The sequence below is a fragment of the Pollicipes pollicipes genome, unplaced genomic scaffold, assembly GCF_011947565.3.
Source record: "Pollicipes pollicipes isolate AB1234 unplaced genomic scaffold, Ppol_2.1 Scaffold_7231;HRSCAF=8579_pilon_pilon_pilon, whole genome shotgun sequence".
Lineage (NCBI taxonomy): Eukaryota > Metazoa > Arthropoda > Thecostraca > Pollicipedomorpha > Pollicipedidae > Pollicipes > Pollicipes pollicipes.
In genome coordinates this window covers 20,104,962-20,128,610 of record NW_023597034.1, presented here as the reverse complement: position 1 = coordinate 20,128,610, position 23,649 = coordinate 20,104,962, and the positions used below count along the sequence as shown (strand labels likewise).

The 23,649-nt window shown below is 52.2% G+C and overlaps 1 protein-coding gene across 1 annotated transcript; it reads left to right on the top strand.

Annotated features, from left to right (window-relative positions):
* The first annotated feature begins 276 nt into the window (after nucleotides 1-276).
* LOC119109824 (uncharacterized) lies at nucleotides 277-20,880 on the top strand. Its single transcript, XM_037233577.1, has 13 exons — nucleotides 277-430; nucleotides 899-990; nucleotides 9,112-9,226; nucleotides 10,409-10,510; nucleotides 11,587-11,775; nucleotides 13,143-13,282; nucleotides 14,798-15,071; nucleotides 15,531-15,734; nucleotides 16,031-16,263; nucleotides 17,276-17,441; nucleotides 19,294-19,421; nucleotides 19,844-20,309; nucleotides 20,446-20,880. Exons 1-13 carry the CDS (start codon nucleotides 362-364, stop codon nucleotides 20,878-20,880), a joined length of 2,613 nt encoding a protein of 870 aa, XP_037089472.1. The 5' UTR covers nucleotides 277-361.
* The last annotated feature ends 2,769 nt before the right edge of the window (nucleotides 20,881-23,649 follow it).

The following is a 23,649-nucleotide window of genomic DNA, read 5'->3' as shown; positions in this document are numbered from 1 at the left end:
CCGTCACCTTGACCAGGAAATCTTTAGTTGGGTGCGGCACGAGACATGAATTGAAATGTACGGATGTGTTAAGCGTTTCGGCAAAATCAGAATACCACGAGTTCTTATGCGCACCAATATGGCGCCTTAAGAGAAAATACAAACATCGCGTTTCGTTTAGCCCACATTTCAATTCAGTGAAACGTTCGGATTGACTTAAGGGGCATGAGCAGTTCACCACGAGCAGTCGCGGTCGTTATGCGCGATTCGACACCACTCTAGTCTCGTTGCCTTGGACTGTGTCGGCGTGCCGCTTGAACGCGACGCAAGGTGGTAAACCTGTAGCTAAACTCTGGTTCTGCTGTCTGAGAACCGACCCACGATGGAGCTGAGTGCAGGACGGAGCCGCCGCAGCTCCGTGGTAGCCGGTGGATACGATGAGTTCTTCACGGTAAGACTTGGTGCATGCAGCGCAGCGTACTTCGGTGACTGAGAGCGTCACCAGGCTAGCTTTAACGTTTTCAGGTATGGCTGAGTGCGTGCCAGATCTCTCGGATTGCTCATGACCGGCGTGTTACCAGATCGTCACTAACAACTTTGTATGCAAGGGCTTAATGTGTGAACTTAGTGGTCACTGTGCTCATTATTGCGTGGTGTTTGCGAGGCACAACAGACGCCTAGCGAATGTACTAATATCGTGAGCCCTGGCCGAGTTGATCCCTACTTCCGCTCACTCAGACATGTGCCTAGACCCCAAAGTTGAATCGTAAAGGGTTCCATGTTAATGAGATCCCGGGACCTTTTTTGGGGGGAAGGGTAGGGCATTTTTCAGTGGTCAACACAATCAACTCTTGCTTGGTCCCGGTTCATGCAATTTTGGCTCGCATCGCAACATTCTTTGATGCATTTACGACATCAGCCGACAGATGGCATCACCTCCCAGCCGGATGGTGAGCGCTCGCCAGCCGCCAAACGTCGCGGCTCCGGCAGGGCCACGGAGTTTCGGAACGAGTGAGTCAACAGCGACCCGCTGATCCCGACCCGACTGTCATTCTATCGGGAACGAGATTCGCCTGGTGTGCAGATATCCGGGAGCATATGAGGGCACACATAGCCCGCTTCGTTATCAAACGTCTGGCTTTTTTTTACAGTACAATTTGTCTGGAACCGATCTCGTTGAGATCTCTTGAACAGCATGGACGTAGGAACAGGGGGCCAGGGGGCCATGGTCCCCCACTTTTCAAGGTGCGGGTGGGACAGCAGTGTTAACTGCCCCCCTCCTCCACACACACCATTTATATTAAGGTTGCGTTTAGCTTAATTTTGCACCACATTAAACATACGTGCCAATTTGTCTAGTTCACCAGCCATCTTCCTCTAGGTGCGTCATCTTTTTCGTTTGCTTATTGGTCATCGTTCAGTGTCACAGCCACAGGCCGAAGCCGCGCAGACTATGAAGACTGCAACGCCGGGCGTCGAGGCCGTTGACTTGCGAGCGCGCGTGTTCAAAACCATGTTGCATAGATTTTATCAGCAATCAATTCTAACTGAATGTTGAACATTTTAAGACGAAGATGAATTGGCCATGTAAATACAAACTTGGGGCCCATCTCATCTATCTACGTCCAGGGCGTCCCAAATGTCTCTGAAGAACACAGAAAAACATGAGCCTGTAGTCTATGTGACAATTATTGGACGACCTTCAGCGATCAGGCATGTTGTTGCGTCAATGAGGGTTCCTATGCTGATCCGGAGCCAACTGCGAGGGTCAGAAGACCTCCCGTTTCAGGAAGGGCAACAATATGATATGATATATCCTTCTCATGTCCTCCGGATCGACCAGGAGACCCCACCCCGTTTGGCCAGAATGACAGGCAGAAGACACTTCGCGATGGGACGGAGTGGCCCTTCAGCCCCTGACCGGAACCGGTAATGTGCCTCTAGTGTTCTACTCAAGGGGCCCCTTGCCCGGAAGGAAATAAGGGGTCTCATTATTATTGAGTAGAGTGGGGTTCTCATTATTGTTGAAAAGAGTGGGTCAAAATGAATTTTTTTTTTTTAAACCAACAAGGGCATCCCATGTTTTCCCGAGGAGGCTCATTTTTCATGATGGATGAGTGAAAAATTACATTCAGAAGTTTGAACATGCCCTCCTGCAGTCTCGAGAGCAAGGACAGCGATGGTCTGGGTTGCAGCTTCCGTAAAACCGAACGGCGTCGGCCATTGCAAGTGTCACCAGACGGCGGGAGACACGTTAATCTGTCTTCTGGACAGATTAATAGTTACGGAAACACGAAAAATAGAAAATCTACCTTTACTCTTCCAGTTCCACCACCAGATTTTAGCACCACTTCGCGGTGCTTTAAGAGCGCATCTGCAATCAAAATGTTCACCCTCAATTTTGATCAAACATATGGATCTACAATCTACCTTCGCGATCTCCTTAATGTTTGTAGAACGCAGATAAAATATAATGAAAAAGCTTCTGAGTTATATCTGTTAAGAAGGAGTCCACTAAGTCATGGCAAGTTAAGGACACCGGTAATTAATTCTATGCGGTCGTTAAACGCCTGAGTTCTGCAGTTTATTGACCTTAACATACGCTCGGGTTGGGGGTCAAATTGACTCGCCCCGAAGGGTTTTCCAGAATGGTTTTCGAACGGCGCGGTACAGTCGCGCCATGTTTTGCATAGCCGTAGAAAATTGAATAGCGGATCGCTTAGCATAACACAATTTAGATGTACTTTGTAAGGTCGCTAGCCTATGGCAGGTCAAAGTCAGGGCATGGTTTCAGCGAAGTCAACTTCTAGGGAATCGTTCAATATGATGCAACAATGGAGTGTTAGACGAAGCCATGCATCTCTAAGATGCTTTCTTAGGCAACACAAATATTGCATGAGCAAATTACGTTGACTTGAGGCCAGGTATAGAGGTCAGACCAGGGTCAAAACCAGCTTGTTTTGTTACTCTAGCGCTTGCTGCATGAGATGGCTTCTGGTGCTCATTTCAAATTTATTGATAGCAGCAACCGCATTATACATCTTCCATGAACCTCTTAGAGGTCAGAATAGGTCATTGACCTAGGTCAACATTTTGTTTTTAGAAATACACTGACTGGCGTAATCTTTGTCGCTTATTTAAATGCAAAACTCAGGGCGGTCTTGTATGGATTTGGTCACCATGACCTTCAAAAGGTCAAACAGGTCGCTGATCTTAAATGAAGATGTGATGTTTTGCTTACACACAGTTATCCAGGTTCTGGGTGCAATTTGGCGACCAACCTGGAATTAGACCTTGTTTGACTTTATTTGACCCAAAAGTCGTGACCTAGGAACCTCAAACTTTAACCTAAGTGAGTTCACGTACAGGTCAACACGCCATGTGAATTTGGTGTATCTAGCTTTCTTAGGTCTCGCGATCTCAGGGAAGTCAAATTGACCCCCGACCGAGAGAAGGGTATCTAGCCGGCCACCCGGGCGAGTGTTAAAAATGTAAACAGAATTGATTTCACGGTAACTGCTGGCTTCCGTTCTGGTTGAAACGTAAAAATAACAACGAAACGAAGAAAACTGTATCCTTTGTTAACAAGCAAACTATATCCGGAGATATCTTTTGTGGGGGGCTTTTTCAACATAAAGGGACCTTTTGTCAACCCTGTGTTCCTCTTAGCAAGGCTCCGTCTACCCCCTGCCTACACACAAAAACGGATCAAGTCATCTACGTTGAATGATGGGCAAATGAATGTTCGCTGGGCCAATTCTTACCTAAAGTAGACAGCTTCCCGGCGGCATTTTACTGGGGCGATGTGGTGTTAGGGAAGACAATTCGGAAAAAGGTACTGCCGCAGGTGTCCAACGCATGCTTTGCACCCCAATTAGTAGCAATGCTGATCCAGAAATTGCAACAAAGCAGCCATGACATCAGTTCGCGGTCAGTCATTCGGAGGCAGCCGGGCCAGGACAGTGACCACCGACGGTGGACGGGAGCAGAGCTCAGACAAAGAATATATGACAGAATGGTCTTCATTCTGTGGCTTGGTTTTCGAAGGAGAATCTCCAGCTCTATGGCTTTTGTCACATCGTGTTTGGCAGTTTCATGCTTCCGAATTTGTTTTCGCCTAAAATACCGCGACAAGTCTTATCTCTTGAATAGCAGTCAGTGAAATGAAAGCTCATGTAAAACCTGTTGTTCGGTGAGCCATCGATTTACTTTCAAAATTCTCACCAGGCTAGGCTCAGGCCATATTTTGGCATCCACCCTGTGGAGACAGACGCCTCCTCAACGATCCAAAATGCCTACCCGCTCGTGGAATTTCGGTTCCCCAGGACAGGCAACGTTGAAACGGACGAATTACCTTGGGAAGCTGGAAAGCCTTATTTCTCGAATGACATAGATAAGTCGGATAGGCAAGAGTGTGCACCAATGAGAAACAGCTCTAGGTGCATATCCAGAATAGCAGTCATTATAATAAAGAGCAGTAACCTCCATCTCTACTCCTCCCCCGCCCCCGGTCGTCGGGCTTTTTTCCAGAAAAGAAGTTCCTGAGGTACGCCCTGAACTTGGCCCCCCACTTTTTGAGACGCTCCTACCCCTATGATTACAGAGCAAAAAATATAAGCATATTGCTATGACACTTGTGGTATAAGCCTGTAGTGAAACATCGATGGTCGATCATCGATTTTTGATGGAGGCTTGCACCCTAGATATCATAATATACCTATTTTCATCCAGTCATTCTTCAACGAGGAATAAGGCTTATAGCACTGTTCTATGTTAATGCACTTTGCGGTGCGTACACGGTGTTCTGGCACTTATCGCGGTGAGTTGGTTAACGGGGCTTCATTGAATAAGCTTAGAGCGAGAAATGGGATTTACCCTTGGGACAACTTATAAGTTGTGGGTAAAATATGTGATCCAGGGTGTGAGAATGCAACCTGGGGAACGAGATCTACGGGATGGCATGCTCACCCCACGGTCAGCCCCGCAACCCACCCCCAAAAAAGAAGAAAACGCCCAAAACCCGACACGCAGTGCATCTTAACGAGCGGAACACACTAGTCCCCAAGTGCCTGAGAAATGTAGAAGTTAATTTATTGCCAGATCAGTACCCAATTAAGCACGTGATAGGCTCGCCTGAATCCTCTTGGGTCTGTTTAAGTCAATTATGTGTGTGCCGAATTTCCTCGAAAATGTATGCGAGAATCGGGAGCAGCAGCATCAGGACGCTGCGGCTGTCGAGACGCGCCCCGAGCGTCGGCAGGGAGACTGTGCTTCCGCCAACCCGAGTTACACACTAGGCTGTCGAGGCGCGCCCCGAGCGTCGGCAGGGAGACTGTGCTTCCGCCACCCCTGAGTTACGCACTATTTTGTTCCCACTGCTCCGTGCGCGCCGTTAGTCCGTGTAATCGCAATCCATGCAGGAGACATCAAATGAACACATCCTGTCAACGAAGACTTCTTTGAAAAGGCTGTTTTAAGGAATCTATTGAGGGAGGATCGCCGGGAAATCGATCTATCGAGAAATAGCTTCCAGTGGGATGATATTTTGGGGGCGAGTGGCGAGGTTTTCGAGGGCCTAGAACTATAAAATATCAAGGCAGCCGGTTTGCAGTGTTCTGCTCTGCCGGCTGGCTAGCAGCCGATTCAGCCGCGGCCTGCTCGCTGGGGACTTTCATTGTAGACTTCAGACAGGGCTCCTCCACCCCTGGGAGAAGCGTCAGACTCAACAAAGGCTTGTAAGCTGGAAGTTGTTATTCTGGCAATAATCTAACCTCATTATAGCAGAATATGCTCGTTAAACGACGTTATAAAACAAGTGTTGATTAAATTGACAAAGCTCGACGCTTCCAGATGTGCTTGTGGTCACGCGTGAACAAAGTTAGGCAAAAAATACATTTAAGAACTAAGACGTTGGGCACAGAAAATGGTTTGAATCTGAGCAGACACTACCATTAAATAATCAAAGTAATGCATCATTCGAGGTCCCGCATCCCACCACCCGATTCAAGGTACTACGATAAGGACTGCATGTGGGGAGGAGGATTACAGCGATTCATATGGCTCGATGCGACAACCCATGAGCTCAAAGTTATCATGACGCATAGGCTCAGGGCCTTGCTTGCTTATCTGAACAAGCGATTGTTTGCGGCCAACCGGGACCCAACGCCGGCGGTCCGCACGGTGGGTACGTGGCCGGGGTTGTCGGCCCGTTAGTCCTGAGATTGACGAAGTATAATGAGGACAAGGATTGGGTGGCGCGCGATTGAGAAGGGATCCGAAATCCACCCCCTTCAATCTCCTTCACGCGCTGAGTACCAGCCACAGTATCCTCGGTATCCGTACGGGTGCCCGGCCCGCCGGCCGACAGCTGAAAATGAGCTCTGTGATAGTGAGGAGGCCGCACGGAGAGTCCCGGCGGCGGTAGCACTTCTCCCCTTGATCATTCTCTGGGTCCACGAATTATCGCACTGGGGTCTTTCATTTGTGCAAGCATTTGTGAGAACTACCATCAAGAGCAGCGTCCACGTTTCAGGACCGAATCTAAAACTGTTCTGCAACTACAGGCCGGCTACACAAAAACACTTTTCTGCTATGCTAAACGCAGAGACGGGGCGGCGCCGATGGGTCGCCAGGGGTTAAATCAATCAAAACAATCGCTGGCCTTTTGAGCCGGGCGCCACTTCGCGGACTGAATGGGGCTATTTCCTTCATGATTCTGATTTGTGACAACTTATTTCCAATCAGGGGGCCATAATTTTACAAATAACGTGAACAAACCATGGCGTGTTGGTGCCGAGGCTATTGTTCAGCCCGATGTGGGCAGCAGGCAACGTGCTTAATGCTCTGCAACTCGTAAGCGAAAACCAGCGAAGTTGTGGGTCGTTCCAAATGGTCACCGACGTCTGCCACCTTAATCCCGACGGGGGCTCGCGCTTTACGTGAAAAGACTGCTGCGCTTGTAACTAAACAACAAAATTAAAAGAGTAAGGCACGTTTTGCGTCATTCAGAGGCAAGCCATTGTTAAGGGGATGCTCCACATTTGAAGGCATTGGAGCAAGCATTCTTGTCCGAAGTCAACCCTTGTTTACTTGGGAACGTTCATTCTTTTGTGGGATCAACTAGCACAACAAATTACATCAAAAAGTTTTGAGCCTGTGCGCTCCCAGTCTCAGGAGCGAGAAAAGCGATGGCCGCGGCTGCAGCTTCCGTAAAGCGATGGCCGCGGCTGCAGTTTCCGTAAAGCCGGACGACGCTGGTCACTTTAAATAACACCAGACGGCAGGCGCCGTGTGCGCGAGATCGTCCGTTGTGAAAATTGTTCTGAGAGACTCAAAATATTTATGAACTGTTCAAACATTAGACCGGCGCGTGTCTTTTTATTCTGAGCATGTCGTTTGGACGAACTAATTGCTACAAAAACGCAACAAATGGGGATTTTTCCTCCACTCTCCCAGTTTCACCACCAAGTTTGCTTTCCTGCTTACCGACACTGAAGTTCGCCGCGGGACTAACGCCGAACACCTACAAAGACTGCAACGCCTGGAGTCAAGGTTTCTGTCGCTAAGGTTTGCGAGCATGCATGTTCAGAGCTGCCCTACAAGGCTGGCTGTATCCGGAGATTTTTCTTTTTTGGGGGTCACCATTAGGGGTCCTTTCTCAAACCTGTGCCCCCCCCCCCCCTGCCAAGGCTCTGGCTGAACCCCTGGTCCACGCCAGTGTTCGGGTCATTACGACATATCGCACACCTGGTCTGGGGCGTCTCTGGAGAGATTGCGCTTGTGGGTTGGCCGTGGTCTGAGCGTGGGTTGTCCAGACAGCCAATGTGCCAGGACAGCGGCACGGGTTGTCTTGACAGCCGGTGTGCCAGGACAGCGGTATGGGTTGTCCAGACAGTCAAAATGCCAGGACAGCGGCACGGGTCGTCTTGACAGCCGGTGTGCCAGGACAGCGGCACGGGTCGTCTTGACAGCCGGTGTGCCAGGACAGCGGCACGGGTCGTCTTGACAGCCGGTGTGCCAGGACAGCGGCACGGGTCGTCTTGACAGCCGGTGTGCCAGGACAGCGGCACGGGTCGTCTTGACAGACGGTGTGCCAGGACAGCGGCACGGGTTGTCTTGACAGCCAATGTGCCAGGACAGCGGCACGGGTCGTCTTGACAGCCGGTGTGCCAGGACAGCGGCACGGGTCGTCTTGACAGCCAATGTGCCAGGACAGCGGCACGGGTCGTCTTGACAGCCGGTGTGCCAGGACAGCGGCACGGGTCGTCTTGACAGCCGGTGTGCCAGGACAGCGGCACGGGTCTTGACAGCCGGTGTGCCAGAGCAGGGGCATGGAGCCTGTCTGGCCGCTCTGCGCCGCTGCCCGGCTACCGGGCGTCGTGCTCGACGCATTGTGAGGAACATTGGGGACAGCATTAGGGACAAAGTGTGAACCGCGCACTATTAACTGCGAGCCATGAATGACGCAGTGATTGATGAAGTGTGGCTCCTTTCGTTTTGCAGTGCGGAAAACGGCATTGTGACGGTGGGTGGACAGCGGTGAGGAGCGTTTCAGTTGCCGGGCGTCCCGTTCAGCAAATCTCAAAAAGGACCGATGATCAGGCTGGGATAAAAACAATCTTAAACCCATTAATGAGACGACGCATGATAAGAGATTAGCTTGTTTCGCCAGTTTCTCACGATAAGATAAGGTTCGTTTCATCAGACGCCTTAGGCAGATTAGTGGTGGAATTATTCCGCTACAGTTTGTGTACAAAAATGTATTTGTATGGTCTTTGGCTCGTTAACTAATGCGCAAGATTCTGTGATTAGCGACGTACAGAGCAACACATCGCCCATCAAGGAATGTTTCGTACTCCAGTGATATTGGCCGGGGCCGGATGGAAGCTCTTGTGCTGACACGACCGCGCCATTTTTCCTTTTTCGTACAATGCCAGCGGACTGATAAAACTTTTCTTTTATTGGATACAGCGTTGTGCCCTACAGAGCACAACGAAGAAAAATGGGAGGCGATGATATTCATGGGATGGTCATAGGATATCCGGGAAGAGAACTATGCCTCCGCCGCCATATCTCACCTCACTCTTCTCTCAAGCACGGGTACTGACGTTATTTTCCTCTATTATTTTCTAGTGTGGATGGTACTGGATCCAAAAAGGGCAGTAGAAGAACGAGCAATGATCGGACGATGTCAGTTCGGCGGAAGGCCTCGGCACACGGAAGAGACATCAGGAGGCTGGTACCTGCTGTTAGTCATCACTCACGAATGGCTAGATCGGCACCCAGTGTAACTTATCGCCGACATGGGCAGCTAGATGTTCTTGTACAACATATGGCCGCACCGTATGGCCAACGGCCGGCTGCAATGTGACTCACGAGTGATAAAGTTCCCCGTTCATCGACTGAGTCGTCGCCGTTGCAGTCAGTAGAGCACCGGAGACCTGGCCATCCCCAGTCAGTTGAGCACAGCACACTTGACCACTCTCAGTGAGTAAAGCACCGGACACCTGACCACCCTCAGTCAGTAGAGCACAGCACACCTGACCACCCTCAATCAGTAGAGCACAGGACAACTGATCATGACCACCCTCATTGAGTAGAGCACCGGACACCTGACCACCCTCAGTCAGTAGAGCACAGCACACCTGACCACCCTCATTCAGTAAAGCACCGGACACCTGACCACCCTCAGTCAGTAGAGCACAGGACACCTGACCACCCTCAGTCAGTAGAGCACAGGACAACTGACCATGACCACCCTCATTGAGTAGATCACCGGACACCTGACCGGACACCGGACACCGGACACCTGGGCACCAGATTATGTGAGTTCGCGTAGCAACAAACTACACTGGACTATTGGACTCGTCAAGGGTCAACTGGCTGCTAGTCATGAGCGAATCAGAATGGGGCATGGCGGCCGTGTCGTGACATCACGCGGAACGCTAATTACATCAGCCAAAGCTACCTTTGTACTGGAACGTGCTCGCTGCCTTGTCGGTGTGGCAGAGTCGGGGTAAATGTATCGAGGCATTCTTAGCAGACTCCGACTACAAAGACCTCCCCCCTCCAATTAATCTGCTCGTTCAAATTATTAAATGTATGGCCTATATGTGCGAAGTTACATGCTCCATTCGCACTCTAGATGTGTGCTACACTTCATCTCTCCTGAGGCTAAGCTTATTCTCTTGTGCTGTGTTTTATTTTGCACAAAGCCCTTACCCCGTGTAGTGCAGTAAGATCCATGCAGTATTTGGGTGGTCTTCATCTTCCATAACGTCGGGAGCGTTCCCCTGCAGCAGATGGTCACGTGTATTCCATTCGTGTCATAGAAGCCTAGTCGGCGGCGTTGTGCTGGCTCTGGGACGTCGGAGCGCTCTGCAGAGCGGCCAGTCCGGCCAGTGGCGCTGCGACTGCTGCCCTCCCACAGAGTGGCGCTGGCTCGGCGGACAGCGCGCCGCTGGGCGTCAGGAGCACCGTCAGCGGCTTCCTCGACGGAAACTACTACACGTCCAACGACTCCGTGCCCCTGGTGAGCTCCGCGACTACGAAACTTATTGTCTGGATGAAATCAGTCAGGGCAATCATGTCACTCAATCATTGACAGCAAACCCGTCTGCAACATCAATGTCGGTATATTGTACACTGATTCAACATGCCCCATGCACAGCTGATACAACATGTACCACCTGACACCTTGAAAGAATGTTTGTGACATCCCGAAATCCTTCGCAAGCAGACACTTTTTTGGCATATGTCACACAAGTACTTCCCACAAGTTGATATGGTATTCTGATCATTCTGATGCGTCGTTAGACTTTAAACACATATTTCCATCGGTCGCTAGAGTTCTGAGTGATGTGCAAAAAAAAATATTTACCACGCTCACCTCGAAACGTGTGCACGCGTTTCGAGGTGAGCGTGGCGAATACATATGCAGGCGCTGACAGGTAGCGGGCGCTACCGCACGTCAGTCAAGTGACTCAAAGCCGGCATCTGTCTTGCAGATTTGGAGTAAATGGTCCTGAAACTACGTGGGAATAACGCAATTCATCCCACTCTCCCTTAAATCGCAGTCCGTGGAGATGTCATTTATCATTTAACTTCAACTGGCGAAGCTAAGATGATGGTTAGCAGAAAATTACAGCTTAGAAGTCAAGTTTCATTATTATACATCACAAGGCTTAGAATGTACCGCCAAAAACAATGGACACCCTGTTTGTATGTACTCGTGAAAAGCCGCGAGAGGGGTTTAAGACGATCTGTTGAATGGGCCCAGAATTGGTGTGGAATGCCATTGAGGTGTATGTGAGGCCATTTCAGTAAGTGTCCTTATGCTTTCGTCTGTCAAGACACTGATTTCGGTGTTCGCATAAATGCACTAAATCCAGACGCTTGCTAGAGTAATCGAATATTGCAATTACTTATGCGCCCCCCCCCCCCCCCCCCCCATTCGTCCACGCCGCTCGCGATCTTGGGCTGCGCGGCGGCTGCAGCTAGCCGCAGTCGCGCCAATCACGGACGGAAAAGAGTCCAGCTGGAGCTTTGGCCTCCTGTGATGCGGGGGTCTATACTTGGCCTTTTCATCCGAATCTTGCGACGCGGCAGGTGCATGTGTCGGAGAGCTTCAGCCGGCTGTTCCAACACACGTCCGATGAGGACACGGACAGCGAGGTGGAGGAGTTCATGGATAAGAAGTACGGCACCGAGGCCAAAAACCTCCGGGACGCGCTGAAGCTGAACTTTAATATCCGTAAAACCGCCACTGGTATTCCGCGTATGGAAGGCCACATGCGGGTAAGTCGTCTTGGCCGCCATGAACTACTTTCTTAACGTGGTTCTGTACACAGTACACACAGCAGGCGCGGCCTGACAATCACTATAATTTTGAAAAGTGGTTTTGATTTAGTATGTTTGTTGTAACATGGCATGCAATGCGGCAGATTCTTCTCTGAAACGACGAAGCAAGAACTATATGAAATGTTTCGCATGCTTGTGATGAATGATAAACTCATATGCATATATCCTAAGCACCTGCAAGCTGCAATCACGATCTTCTAGTCTCTTTACTTTCAAATATCGACCTTCTAACTTCGATACAATAGCAACATAGCGCGGAAGAGAGCTGTAAAACTTTGCTGGTGTTGAGAACAAATTGTGATCGATTTCCACTTCTCGTTTTCTCATTTAGGTCATGCTCAATTTCAAATAAGATCACCTTTCTTGTTTGTAGTTTACATGTCATTTACCCTAAAAGCAGTGTTGATAACAATCCTGGAAAAGGTAATAAAGATGATAAAGGTTTATACGTAGGTCGTAAGTAATAAATAGACAATAAATAGGTCCATGGGTAATACAGGTGTGTGCCTACATGGGTTCACAGAGGACTACATAGGATTTAAATATGCAAGATAATTTGATGCTCTCCAAGAATAGCGAACTTCAATATGCCGTCTATGCCATTATTCCTTAAAGTGAATAGTCACTAGCAATCTAACAGTTGTCCACATCATCATGATCATCATCGCCATCATCTATTTATTTATTTTCACATCCATGTGAATTGCTCTCTCCGGCCAAGCCTCAGTCGTATTTGTGCACAAATACAACAAACAACAAAATTAGCAAGCGAAAAATTTGACCGTGGGCATCGATTAGCCACCGCGAGGCGTCAGCATTATGCCAGCACGCGTCATTCGTACTCGTCAACGAGCTGCCCCAGCCATGGCCACGCCTGCCTTCGATGTACGCGCAGTATCCCTGATTCGGCAGACAGCAGGACGCTCAGACAGCTCAGGCGACAGTAGAATATTCGCGAAAATCGGAATGGTCTTATCGTACTGGCGAAAGGAGGTTTGATCAGTTCGCACAGTGGCACGAACCGTATCACTTTAAAGTATTCGGATTATCATCATATGTCCTATAATTCCTGTCAAACTATCCACATCTCCACATGACGAGGGCGTCCTGGAAGAATCAATCAGTAATGGCTGGGATCGGAACGTTACCAAATAAGTTAAGTTTTGTTAACCTCTGGGCCTCACATACAGCGCAAGGTGTGATGTAACTCTCCCGGCGCAGTTAACTCGTTCCCTTGACATATGTGCGAAACAGTACACAGCATACTGCGCTGCAATACCTGTGTACTTCTGACCGGTGGCCAGCTCCCAGACCGTAAGACGGCTCAGTCGGACGCCAAGGACCTGTTGTACCGGGGCACTAGTTACCTGGTTGAGGCGCCGCTGCGCCTGGAGAGGTCGACGCGCGCCCTCACCCGCACCGCCATCGCCAGAGCCGTGGACGGGTAGGTCACCGGCGTACTGGCGCTGCTGCCGGGGGGTTCACACGCGCTCCGTCCAAACTGGCCGGCACGCGGTCTGCCTCAGTGCTTTGCATTATAGCATACTTGGTCATACAGTTACTTTGGTTTTTGTTACTTTGTCATACAGTCGGCTATAAACCGTTTAAGAGAATGTTCCACATTTAAAGATATCGAAGCAACCATCAGATCTTATGAAATAAGCTCACTCATAACTATTGGCATACTTTTAAGTGGAAAGGCTGCTCTAAACACAATCTGTCTACTTGGTAAAAATATTCCTCAATACATCATTAGTTGATTGCGCCATTGTGCCTTGCACAGCATTGATTGATAATCAATTAACAACTGTTATAAACGCCCCGACATGAACCATTGGACAATTATATTTTCTTGGCCTTGACCACCGCAGACTAATGGAATGGCAGACTTTGAATGAAGTTTTTATGACATCATGAATGCCTAGGTGATCTTGAAATAGTTCGCACAAAATGACCTGCACGAAATAATCTGCTCATAACAGTCTGCACGAAAAAGTCTGCAAATCTTCGCGGGTGTTAAGCCCAGAAGCTGGAAGGGTTTAGGTCTTAAGCAAGGCAGGGCTGTGAACTCCACTGAGTGATCTTCAAGATGGCTCTTTCAGTTCGACAACCCACACAAATGTGGAACACTCCCTTAAAATTCGATGGAAACTGCCTGTCATCAAAACTGAAGGTCAGCCTGGTGCTATGCTGACAATGCCTATGCATCTCCTGCACGACAAGGCTTGCGTTTGGTCTGGAGCAGTCTCCTTACTCAACTCACACATCTTTGGCCCGCAAACTTTGCATCGGGATGCCCGACACCTCAAGGCCGGTCCAGTGCTGCGGCGCCGTCACTGTCCGCCTCTCCAGCGCTGCGACGCCGTCACTGTCTGTCTCTCTAGTGCTGCGGCGCCGTCACTGTCTGCCTCTCTAGCGCTGCGGCGCCGTCACTGTCTGTCTCTCTAGTGCTGCGGCGCCGTCACTGTCTGCCTCTCTAGCGCTGCGGCGCCGTCACTGTCTGTCTCTCTAGCGCTGCGGCGCCGTCACTGTCTGCCTCTCTAGCGCTGCGGCGCCGTCACTGTCTGCCTCTCCAGCGCTGCGGCGCCGTCACTGTCTGCCTCTAGCGCTGCGGCGCCGTCACTGTCTGTCTCTCTAGTGCTGCGGCGCCGTCACTGTCTGTCTCTCTAGCGCTGCGGCGCCGTCACTGTCCGCCTCTCTAGCGTTGCGGCGCCGTCACTGTCTGCCTCTCTAGCGTTGCGGCGCCGTCACTGTCTGCCTCTAGCGCTGCGGCGCCGTCACTGTCTGTCTCTCTAGCGCTGCGGCGCCGTCACTGTCCGCCTCTCCAGCGCTGCGTCATCGTCACTGCCTGCCTCTCTAGCGCTGCGGCGCCGTCACTGTCCGCCTTCCCTCGCTGCGTCACCGTCGCTGTCCACCTCCGCCAGGGAGCGCTCGCGCTGTCACTGTTCGCCTCCGTCAGGGAGCGCTCGCGCCGCATGTCCGAGATCCAGTCGCGGGGCGCAGCCGTATCGTCCGGCTGGCTGGAGGTGCAGCGACAGCTGAAGCAGGTGGCGCGCCTGGCCGAGGAGGAGGAGAACGAGGCAACCATCGCTGCTACGCAGGCCACCGAGGGGCAGATGGACCTGGTGCGAGAGCAGCTGGTACGGGAGGTGCACCGCAAGACCGTTCGTGAGGAGGTGACAGAGGCGCAACAGTGGAAACAGATGTTCTTCAAGGGTATCGCCAAAAACAAGGTGCGCAGTGGTCATCGGAACGGGGTCACGCCATTTTGCAGAGATCATGGTCAGGCTTGAGTGTTGCGTGATGGTTGAGTAGGAGCGTGAGGATGTGGAGCTTCCTGATTAACTTCTGAAGGAGTAATCACTCCGAAAGAAACTGCGTCTGGATGTTGAATTTTACGGGTGCTTGCAATCACCACGTGACTTCACGTTGAATTGACTCGAATCAACCCGACTTCTAGCATAAGCTATCATTAGTATCAAATTGACTTCTAACATAATGACTTGACGTCCCCACGAAATCCTCGTTTCTGTTCAATCTGAATAGCGCTAGCCAGTTTTTCCTAGATGTGCCGTTTCGCTTCCTCCCCGTAATGTTCAGTTTGTACTACACCACATTTTCCCGCCTGGTGACCTCACGAGGCGGTCTTCAGGAGTGGTCTTCTCACTGGCCGTCCGAGCATGCTGTTTCAGCTGTCTCCGGAGGCCATGGAGGCGGTGGCGTCGACAAGCGAGCACATGTCCTCGGTGCTGAGCGAGCTGTCTGAGGCCTTCTCGTGCAGTGAGCTGGACGAGGGCTCGCGGGAGGAGGTGGCGGTGGAGCGCTCACTGGACCTGATGGACGCTTGCCTCAACGAGCTGTTACGCTGTGTCCTCATACAAACTATCAATATCGAGGTCAGCCTGGAAGACGTGGTTGGGAACGCATTGTCGTGTCCGAGGCGAGCGTAGCAAAACTGCTTGAAACTGCTGTGAATGGCATCGGAAGTTATGGGTCGTATTCCCTGGGGACTTACCAGCTCAGGACTTGCCCGTTCATATATTTTGTCTGTACACAGACACGCAGTTTTGCTAAGATACCCTGTGAACTGAACAGGGCTTTGTTTCTTAGGCAATGACTGTGACGTAGACGTCACGGTAAAACACACTCATTAGCGCACCTGTGGGCCTGTGACGATATCCCTCAATATCAGGTCACCATAGAGAGGGAGCGTCAGATGCAGGAGTTCAAGCGGGGGCGTCCGGCGGCTGCGCGGAAGAGCCAGTCGGACGACGGGCCTGACGTGGGCTCGACCAAGCAGGAAATCGGCAACTCGGTCGCCAAGATCTTCAAGCGTGTCAACGACCGAGAGATAAGGCGGGAGGAGCGCGTAATCGACAGGGCGTCTGAGTACAAATGCCTCGTTCAGGAGGACCTTATCAGAAAGTGAGGCCAACGATGACACCATAAAGTTATACCGTGCTTTCTTGCTCATCTTTTGTCAAACCGTTTACAAAACGTACAGGTAAAGGAGCGGTACATAGCTTTGCGATCAATGCCGACACCTTTTCCGTGCACACGCACACACTATTTGTTATAGGATCCAGGTCAAGTTATTTTTTTTCGAAACACAAATAGCCAGTGGGTTATAACGCCATTGAGGTTGTGCGCGTGTTGTATGTGCTCTTTAAGAGGTCTATTACACGCGCCTGGATTAGGTGCTGGCCTTCTTCTTGCTGTTGCAAGACAGCAGGGTGACAGGGCAGCCTATCCAAACTGGTGCCCATCGCTGCGGACCCTGGCCGTCTGGCGTTTCGCGTGCATACCGTTTGTGTGCATCACTGTCATCGTTGTTTGTTGGTGATCCATACCCTAAATTTGACGAGGCGGGCCCTCGTGGATTTTGATCTGACCGATGTTCGTGTTGCGTCCGAGCGGTGCGGTGCTTGGGTTGATAGCCCTACGTGCAGAGCTATCTCCACTCACACCTTAGCCGTTTTCACGACGCATCAATGCACTGCAAGTTTTTCAAGGATGACATTCACCGCATGCTTTCCTATCTCTGTTCAAATGCGACCGCGCACTCCATCTGAACTGACGCGTAGAACAAAGTGCAATGCTTATGGCGCTGCGCTAGTTGTTGGCGTGCTTGTTTTAACTTCTCCGAAATGATTACGGTCAATTCCAATGTCGCGAAACTTTTCAACAGGAACTTGTTAATGTTACTGACTAAAGCCCGGAATGGGTGGCTTGTACAGTTGTCCATCTGAATCTAGTTTTACAGTCAAAATCCTTAACTTCTCAGCAGCTTTCTTGACGACTTCCAGATCCCAGTTGTCCGTTGATGCGTCGGCTGAAAAGAAGCTGTGCTGGGTCCTTGCCTCTCGGCGTCGCGCCGTTCAGTGCGCTCTGCTGGCTGGGGTAACCTGACCCGTGCCCCATCTGGCCGCCTTGCCAGGGTCTGGCAGCGTCGCGTGACGAGACTATGCAGTCATGAGAAGGCGCGCCGCATCATCGAGGCCGAGGACCCGGCCACCATGGAGGACCCGACGCGCATCGCCGTCAGCGACCACTGGGTCCGCGTGCAGGCCCAGATGGTCATCGACAAGTTCAGGGCCAAGAAGGTGACGCATCCGCAGATGGTTGAGACAGTATTGTGACGAAAAGCACGGTGGCAACAGCATGATGAGCTTGGGAGATGTCAGCGATTTTTTGGTGCTGTCACGCATTTCGCTACCGGTTCGCTTCGAACATGTAATTTCATGCTTAGCTGATCTCATTGGTATTGGAGCCGGTCTACGTCACACACACACACACACACACACACACACACACACACACACACACACACACACACACACACACACACACACACACACACACACACACACACACATATCGCCATATGACCTAAAGCAGCTGGAGCGCCGGCGGACGGGGTTATACGGGAATGCGCGGTGGCCGGTTGCGGAGAAGGTCAGCATACGCGTCAGTAGTAGCACGCACTGACGATGACCAAAACTAGTTTCGCACGGTCACGGCCGAATTTCTGCCGTGGGTCGTCACAAAGATTGACCGCGTCACGCGTTCAAAGCTCTTGGCTTTTCATCCGGCAGTGGGCGCGCTTGCGTGCCCTAAAGCATGGTTTAAATCATTGTAAATCTTATCTAAAACATTATTGTTGAGTTGTCGACCTTCAGTATACCAGGCGGAGTTGTCGACCTTCAGTATACCAGGCGGTACTGGCTAAACGAAGTCATAGTGCAAACATAGGGGACATCGACAGCACTCGACGTTTCAAGTTGGCTCATGACCGCGGGTGATCATAAGCCCTATGATCACTCGTGATCACAGGGCTATGACCACGGAATCAAAGACCTTATAAGTGATCATAAGTTCTTTTGATTACGCACGGTTTTCTTCCGACCGCACAGTTCAAACACTGATTATTCCTTCCATTTCAGAAATATGTATCACTAAGAATTTGTAGACCGTGAAAGGCTCCGCATCACTAAAAATGATTTGCGATATTTGTATCTCTGTCCACCAACTGCTACCCCCGTCTTTGCACGTACTGGAGCCGCTCTCCATGGTGGACAGCTGTGAATTTGGATCGTGGGACGTCCCGAACGTGGACTCGGTAATTTGTGGGAGTCTCACTATTATCCGTGTAGCTGCTTGTGGTCTGTACGCGGTTACAAAAAGGAGGACACGTAGAAATGCGGATTGGATGTATGCACCGAGACCAGCATTAAGTTATGATTGTACCATGCTATGCATACACGCCGGTCTCGGTGCTGGTCACATACCCATGGTCACTATGGGGACCTATTTCTCATTTGATAACATGAAGACGTACTTCCGACATCGACTTTTGGCTAGGAAAAGCAATCCTGCAAAACACTGATTAGAGAGCAGCACGATCGGAGAACACCTGACTCTGACGAATCAAAACTGGACCTGTCCCGGACGGTCATTTTTGGCACCCAAAGCTAAACATGGTGTGCAAAATTGAGTCAACAAGTTTGCATAACTCCCTCGCCTTGAATGGAGAAGTTTCTAAGATGGTGTCAGCGGGGCTGGAAGAGGGGGAGAGGGGAGGCTGGATATCGGCTCCGCATGCAAAAAGGTTCAGTAGTTGTGCCGCAATAGTGAAAACAAGCTTTCACGCAAGCGTTTTCCCGGAAATGGCTTGTCGCGACCACGTCATAATCACTGTGGACTGTCTGGAAAGAGCATTCTTTCACCGAATTATCGCTTTCAGATGCCTTGGTTTTTCCATCTAAAAATGACTACGTAGCATTTCGTTTTGATACTATGAAACACCGAAATATGTTTTGATCAGCAGTGGCACCAATCCATTTCCGATCTCGAAGTTATAAATGTAACATGTGATCGCTTTTGATAGCGCACCACCATCACCATTCCACGCCTTTCCGTTGTGCGTTGCCAATATTGTCCTTCTCCGGTCGTTAGCCAATGAACCGATCGCTGAAGGAGGTGTTGCACACGGAAGGCGGCGAGCAGACCTCGGTGGGCAGCGCACTGGATCGGCGCCTGCGCGCCGTCAGAAACCGCTTCAGGCGCCCGGCCGTCTACGTCTGGTGCGTGCCACCCGGGCGTCGGGAGCCCGCCAGACCCGAACACGCCCTGAAGGTCGTCACGATCCCCAGCTGTCGAGTCCGTTTGATGTGCTGAGTACTCACCTACGTCACATTTTCTCTCAAAAGGGATGCTAGGTAATGTTTTTCTCTGTATGACACCGCCGAGTGAGATCCAGGAGAACTTCCACTGAGGGCGCGGGGCAGGGACCATCGCCTCCGTTGGGGCTTTGCGTGGCCCTTCCTGGCGGTTGTTAGGTTCGATTGCTTCATCCACGACCCATCGGTCTCCCTTTCCCCCCCCCCCCCCCCCCCCCCCCCCCAGGATCAGCTTGGCGATCACTACTGACCGACGCACTGAATGCTTTAAATGGGTGTTACGCTGAAGCTCACTGACAGCGGGCTGCTTCCTTTGTTTTCGGTAGTGACGAGGACGACACGTTTATCGTGGAGCGGGCCCGGCAGCGGACCAGACTGACATCTCCGGTGCAGGGCCGTCCCGGCAGCCGCAGCTCTCTCAGGAGTCAGCCCTCGGCCCGGTCGCGACGGCCGTCCTCCTCCAGCACCTCCCGCAGCCCGTCCCCGCAACGCAAACGGAGGACGACACGAGCACCGGCGGCGCATAAGCCTGGTCGCAAGGCACCAACAGCACGCAGACCTGATCGTCAGCCGTCGGCAGCGCACAGCTCAAACTACAAGATACCGACGGTCCGTAGTTCCATTCGTCAGGAGTCCGCAGCACGCAGCCCGAGTCGTCAGTCCACTGCAACTGCACGAAGCGCTGGTCAACAGTCCTCCTCCGGCCAGCGCAGTCAAAGCCGTCAGTCGTCCTCGGCTCAGCGCGGCGCGAGCCGTCAGCAGTCCACGCCGCGAAGCGGCCAGTCGGCGTCGGCCGGCGGCGCGCGTCGGCGGTCGGGCGGAGCTGCGCCGCCGGCGGCGGCCGCCCCGCAGCGCCAGCTACGTCACGGCGCGCAGCGCCAGCCCGGAGCCGGGCCGGCGCGGCTCCGGCGCGGCGAGGCGGCACAAGTCGCCGTCGCCGGCCGGCATCCTCAAGAACACCGGCGAGGACAGCCCGCGTCGCGGCCGGCCGGCGGCCACCTCGGCCGGCTCGCAGCGGGAGCGCGCGGCAGGGGACGCGCCGCAGTCGAAGCAGCGGCGGAGCGCATCCGGCGCGCCATCAGCGCGCCGCGCAGCGAGCCGAACGCATCGCGCGCAGACGGGCGACGGTTTTGTGGAGGTGGTGTCGCCCCGGCGCATGGCGCCAGACGGGCCGATGTCGGCGTCCAGTCGGGCCCAGCGCCACAAAAGCAGCAAGGCGGGCGGGTCCCGGGAGGAACGCCGGCAGGTCGCAGACCAGCGCGAGCAAGACCGCAACAAGCGACCGGAGAAGAAACGGAGCAGGAGCCACAGCCAGGTCGAGGGCCAGTACAGGTCACACTGGACGGCTCGCATTCGGAAGTGATCAGCGCAGCGAACCTAGCTCGGGGCTGATAAAGACGACTGAGGCATCCCCAGGACCATATCGGTCATTTAACCATGCTGCATGTAAACGGGGCATATGAGCGAACAAACGTGTATGACTTAAGAGTATACGCAGTTGGTGAAAACCTCAATAAGGTGAGTTTGCTGACCGAGCCAACTTGTTGCCGTTTTATATTGTGATTCATCTGACGTAGTGTTTGCACGAGCGATGCCCTATACCTGTCAGCCAGCCACCAGTATTTCTCTTACTCAGCGAGAATGGGCTCACATGCACTAACGAAGGGTCCGACGGCGACCGAATTAAGACACAGTGACGACCCCGCGCGGGCCAGCCCCGCTCGCGTCACTTGTCACGTCGCGGGCAGGTCCTTCCGCGTCACTCGTCACGTCGCGGGCAGGTCCTTCCGCGTCACTCGTCACGTCGCGGGCAGGTCCTTCCGCGTCACTTATCGCGTCGCGGGCAGGTCTTCCCGCGTCACTTGTCGCGTCGCGGGCAGGTCTTTCCGCGTCACCTGTCACGTCGCGAGCAGGTCCTTCCGCGTCACTCGTCACGTCGCGGGCAGGTCCTTCCGCGTCACTTATCGCGTCGCGGGCAGGTCTTCCCGCGTCACTCGTCACGTCGCGGGCAGGTCCTTCCGCGTCACTTATCGCGTCGCGGGCAGGTCCTTCCGCGTCACTCGTCACGTCGCGGGCAGGTCCTTCCGCGTCACTTATCGCGTCGCGGGCAGGTCCTTCCGCGTCACTCGTCACGTCGCGGGCAGGTCCTTCCGCGTCACCTGTCACGTCGCGGGCAGGTCTTCGCGCGTCCCATCGGGGCCTCCCTCAACGCTTGTGGAGGCACACGCTGGCACACTTTGAGAGTTGTAATGAAAATTATTACTTGGCTGCCGCAATTAACTGATTTATGGTAATTGATCATCAGGTGCCGTTTGCCGCTGCTGCCTCTGGGACAGCTGTGGCGGATTTTATCATCTGAGCTAAGCAACCACTCCAACATGGAGAGTGGCATTCCTGTGAAAACCTTGAAATTTGGCCTCCGAGACGTCTTGCTTCATATCAATAACACTAGTTTCTGTCACGGAAGCGTTGCACTCCTCTTGGAAGTGCGCCAGTGTGATTCCCATTTACAAGCACGATCCATTAAAAGCCTGAAATTTTCGGCCACTTTCTACAAGGCATCTGTAAAATAGTCGATAAAATGGTTTATCGTCTGCTCATCTTTAGCTCACACACCATCATTTTTCAGTTCTGACCAGTACGGCTTCATGGAAAATCACTCAACTTGTAATGCACTTTTATTGATCTCCCGTGGTGTTACGGGTCATGGGCCGATCAGAAGTGACCCTTTGGAATTCGATCAACTTGAGCAGCTGTTTGAATTCGTGGACCACTCGATATTGCTATCAAAGCTACGGCAGCTTCAAATACCCACAGGATGGATCCAAAGCCACCTGGAGGGACACATGCAGCGTGTGAGGGTTCACCAGACGCTGTCAGAAGCGATCAAAGGGTGTTTTCTCGAGCCATCGCTATGCATCTTCAGCATCGATATCGCGTGTTTTATAGCACATATAAGGCTTCCGTGTACCAGTAGCCCTTCGTCGCCATCGTCATTGGGGCTTTTCGACGCACTCAGCTGCTGCGGCTCTAGTGTGTCGCCCGCGTCTCATCCAGGCAGGAAAAGCGGGCACCGCGGGGTAGCGAACCCCGCGCCTCCTGTTTCCAAGACGCGCGGCATTCAGCGCAGACGCGCTAACCATTACACTACTACACTCATGAGACCACCCAACCTCTCATGCGCTCACAATAGTCCGGTAAACTAATGACGCGCAACTGGTCACTACAGGCCCTCGAGTCAGTGTAGCAAAGATGCGGCAGTCACTTATCAGTGCTGGACGTGGCGCGCACGTGGTTTTTGCAGCGCGGGGTGATGGTAAATACCGCCAAAACCGAGACGTTATTGTGTGACGACCGCTGACAGCTCAACCAAACCAGAGAGTATCCGGCTGTAGTGTGGATCACGTGTTAGTGTTCAGCTGCGCAAAACCTCAGGTTCGTAATGGATCCATTGTGTCATACAGCCGACACATTATCAGGTGGCAAACAAAGGGGTTGACATCCTTATAACCATTCTAAATAATAAGCACGCACTTCTTCTAACCGGGTTACTTGAACCACTGATGCCTTGCTCCTGTCCCACGTACGTTACCGTGTACAAGCCTAAGGTAGTGCGTCGTTCGAACATTCGAAAACTGCGGAAAGCCTTCAGCTTTACCGCCAGGGTCATCCCAGGCCGACTAGTGTTATAAAAAACGCTATGAGGCATACCTAATATTGAAGGGCTGCCGCGGACAGCCATAGCATTGATACAGCGTCCGGAGTGGGCGGCATCACCCCGTTGGCACTCAATATCACATACACACGTTTCACGAAATGTCCACAGTTCCAACTGCAGCAATATGCCCGTCGGCTGTTGAACAGGAACGGGCGCGTCAGGAGCGGACGTCTCAGGGGTGGACGTCCTCATGGGTGGATGCACTCAGAGGCGCACGTGCATCGCCGTGCTCAACCCATTGCACATTTTGTACATCACCCAGCATTCGCGTTAAGCTAACTGTCGCATTCGCACTCTTGTACTGGCAAATCCAAATCATGCGCGCGTTTGGGTACTTGGCTGGCTCACGTCTACCACTTGACGATCGACTCGCCTTGGCTCACCTACCATACTATCTGAGCATCTGGCGTGTGT

Bases quoted from the DNA above. Each gene is read 5' to 3' on its own strand.
- LOC119109824 (XM_037233577.1), top strand. From the start codon at position 362: ATGGAGCTGAGTGCAGGACGGAGCCGCCGCAGCTCCGTGGTAGCCGGT. The intron at 10,511-11,586 runs GTGAGCTCCGCG...GCGACGCGGCAG, and splicing joins CCAACGACTCCGTGCCCCTG to GTGCATGTGTCGGAGAGCTT. The intron at 15,072-15,530 runs GTGCGCAGTGGT...ATGCTGTTTCAG, and splicing joins AGGGTATCGCCAAAAACAAG to CTGTCTCCGGAGGCCATGGA.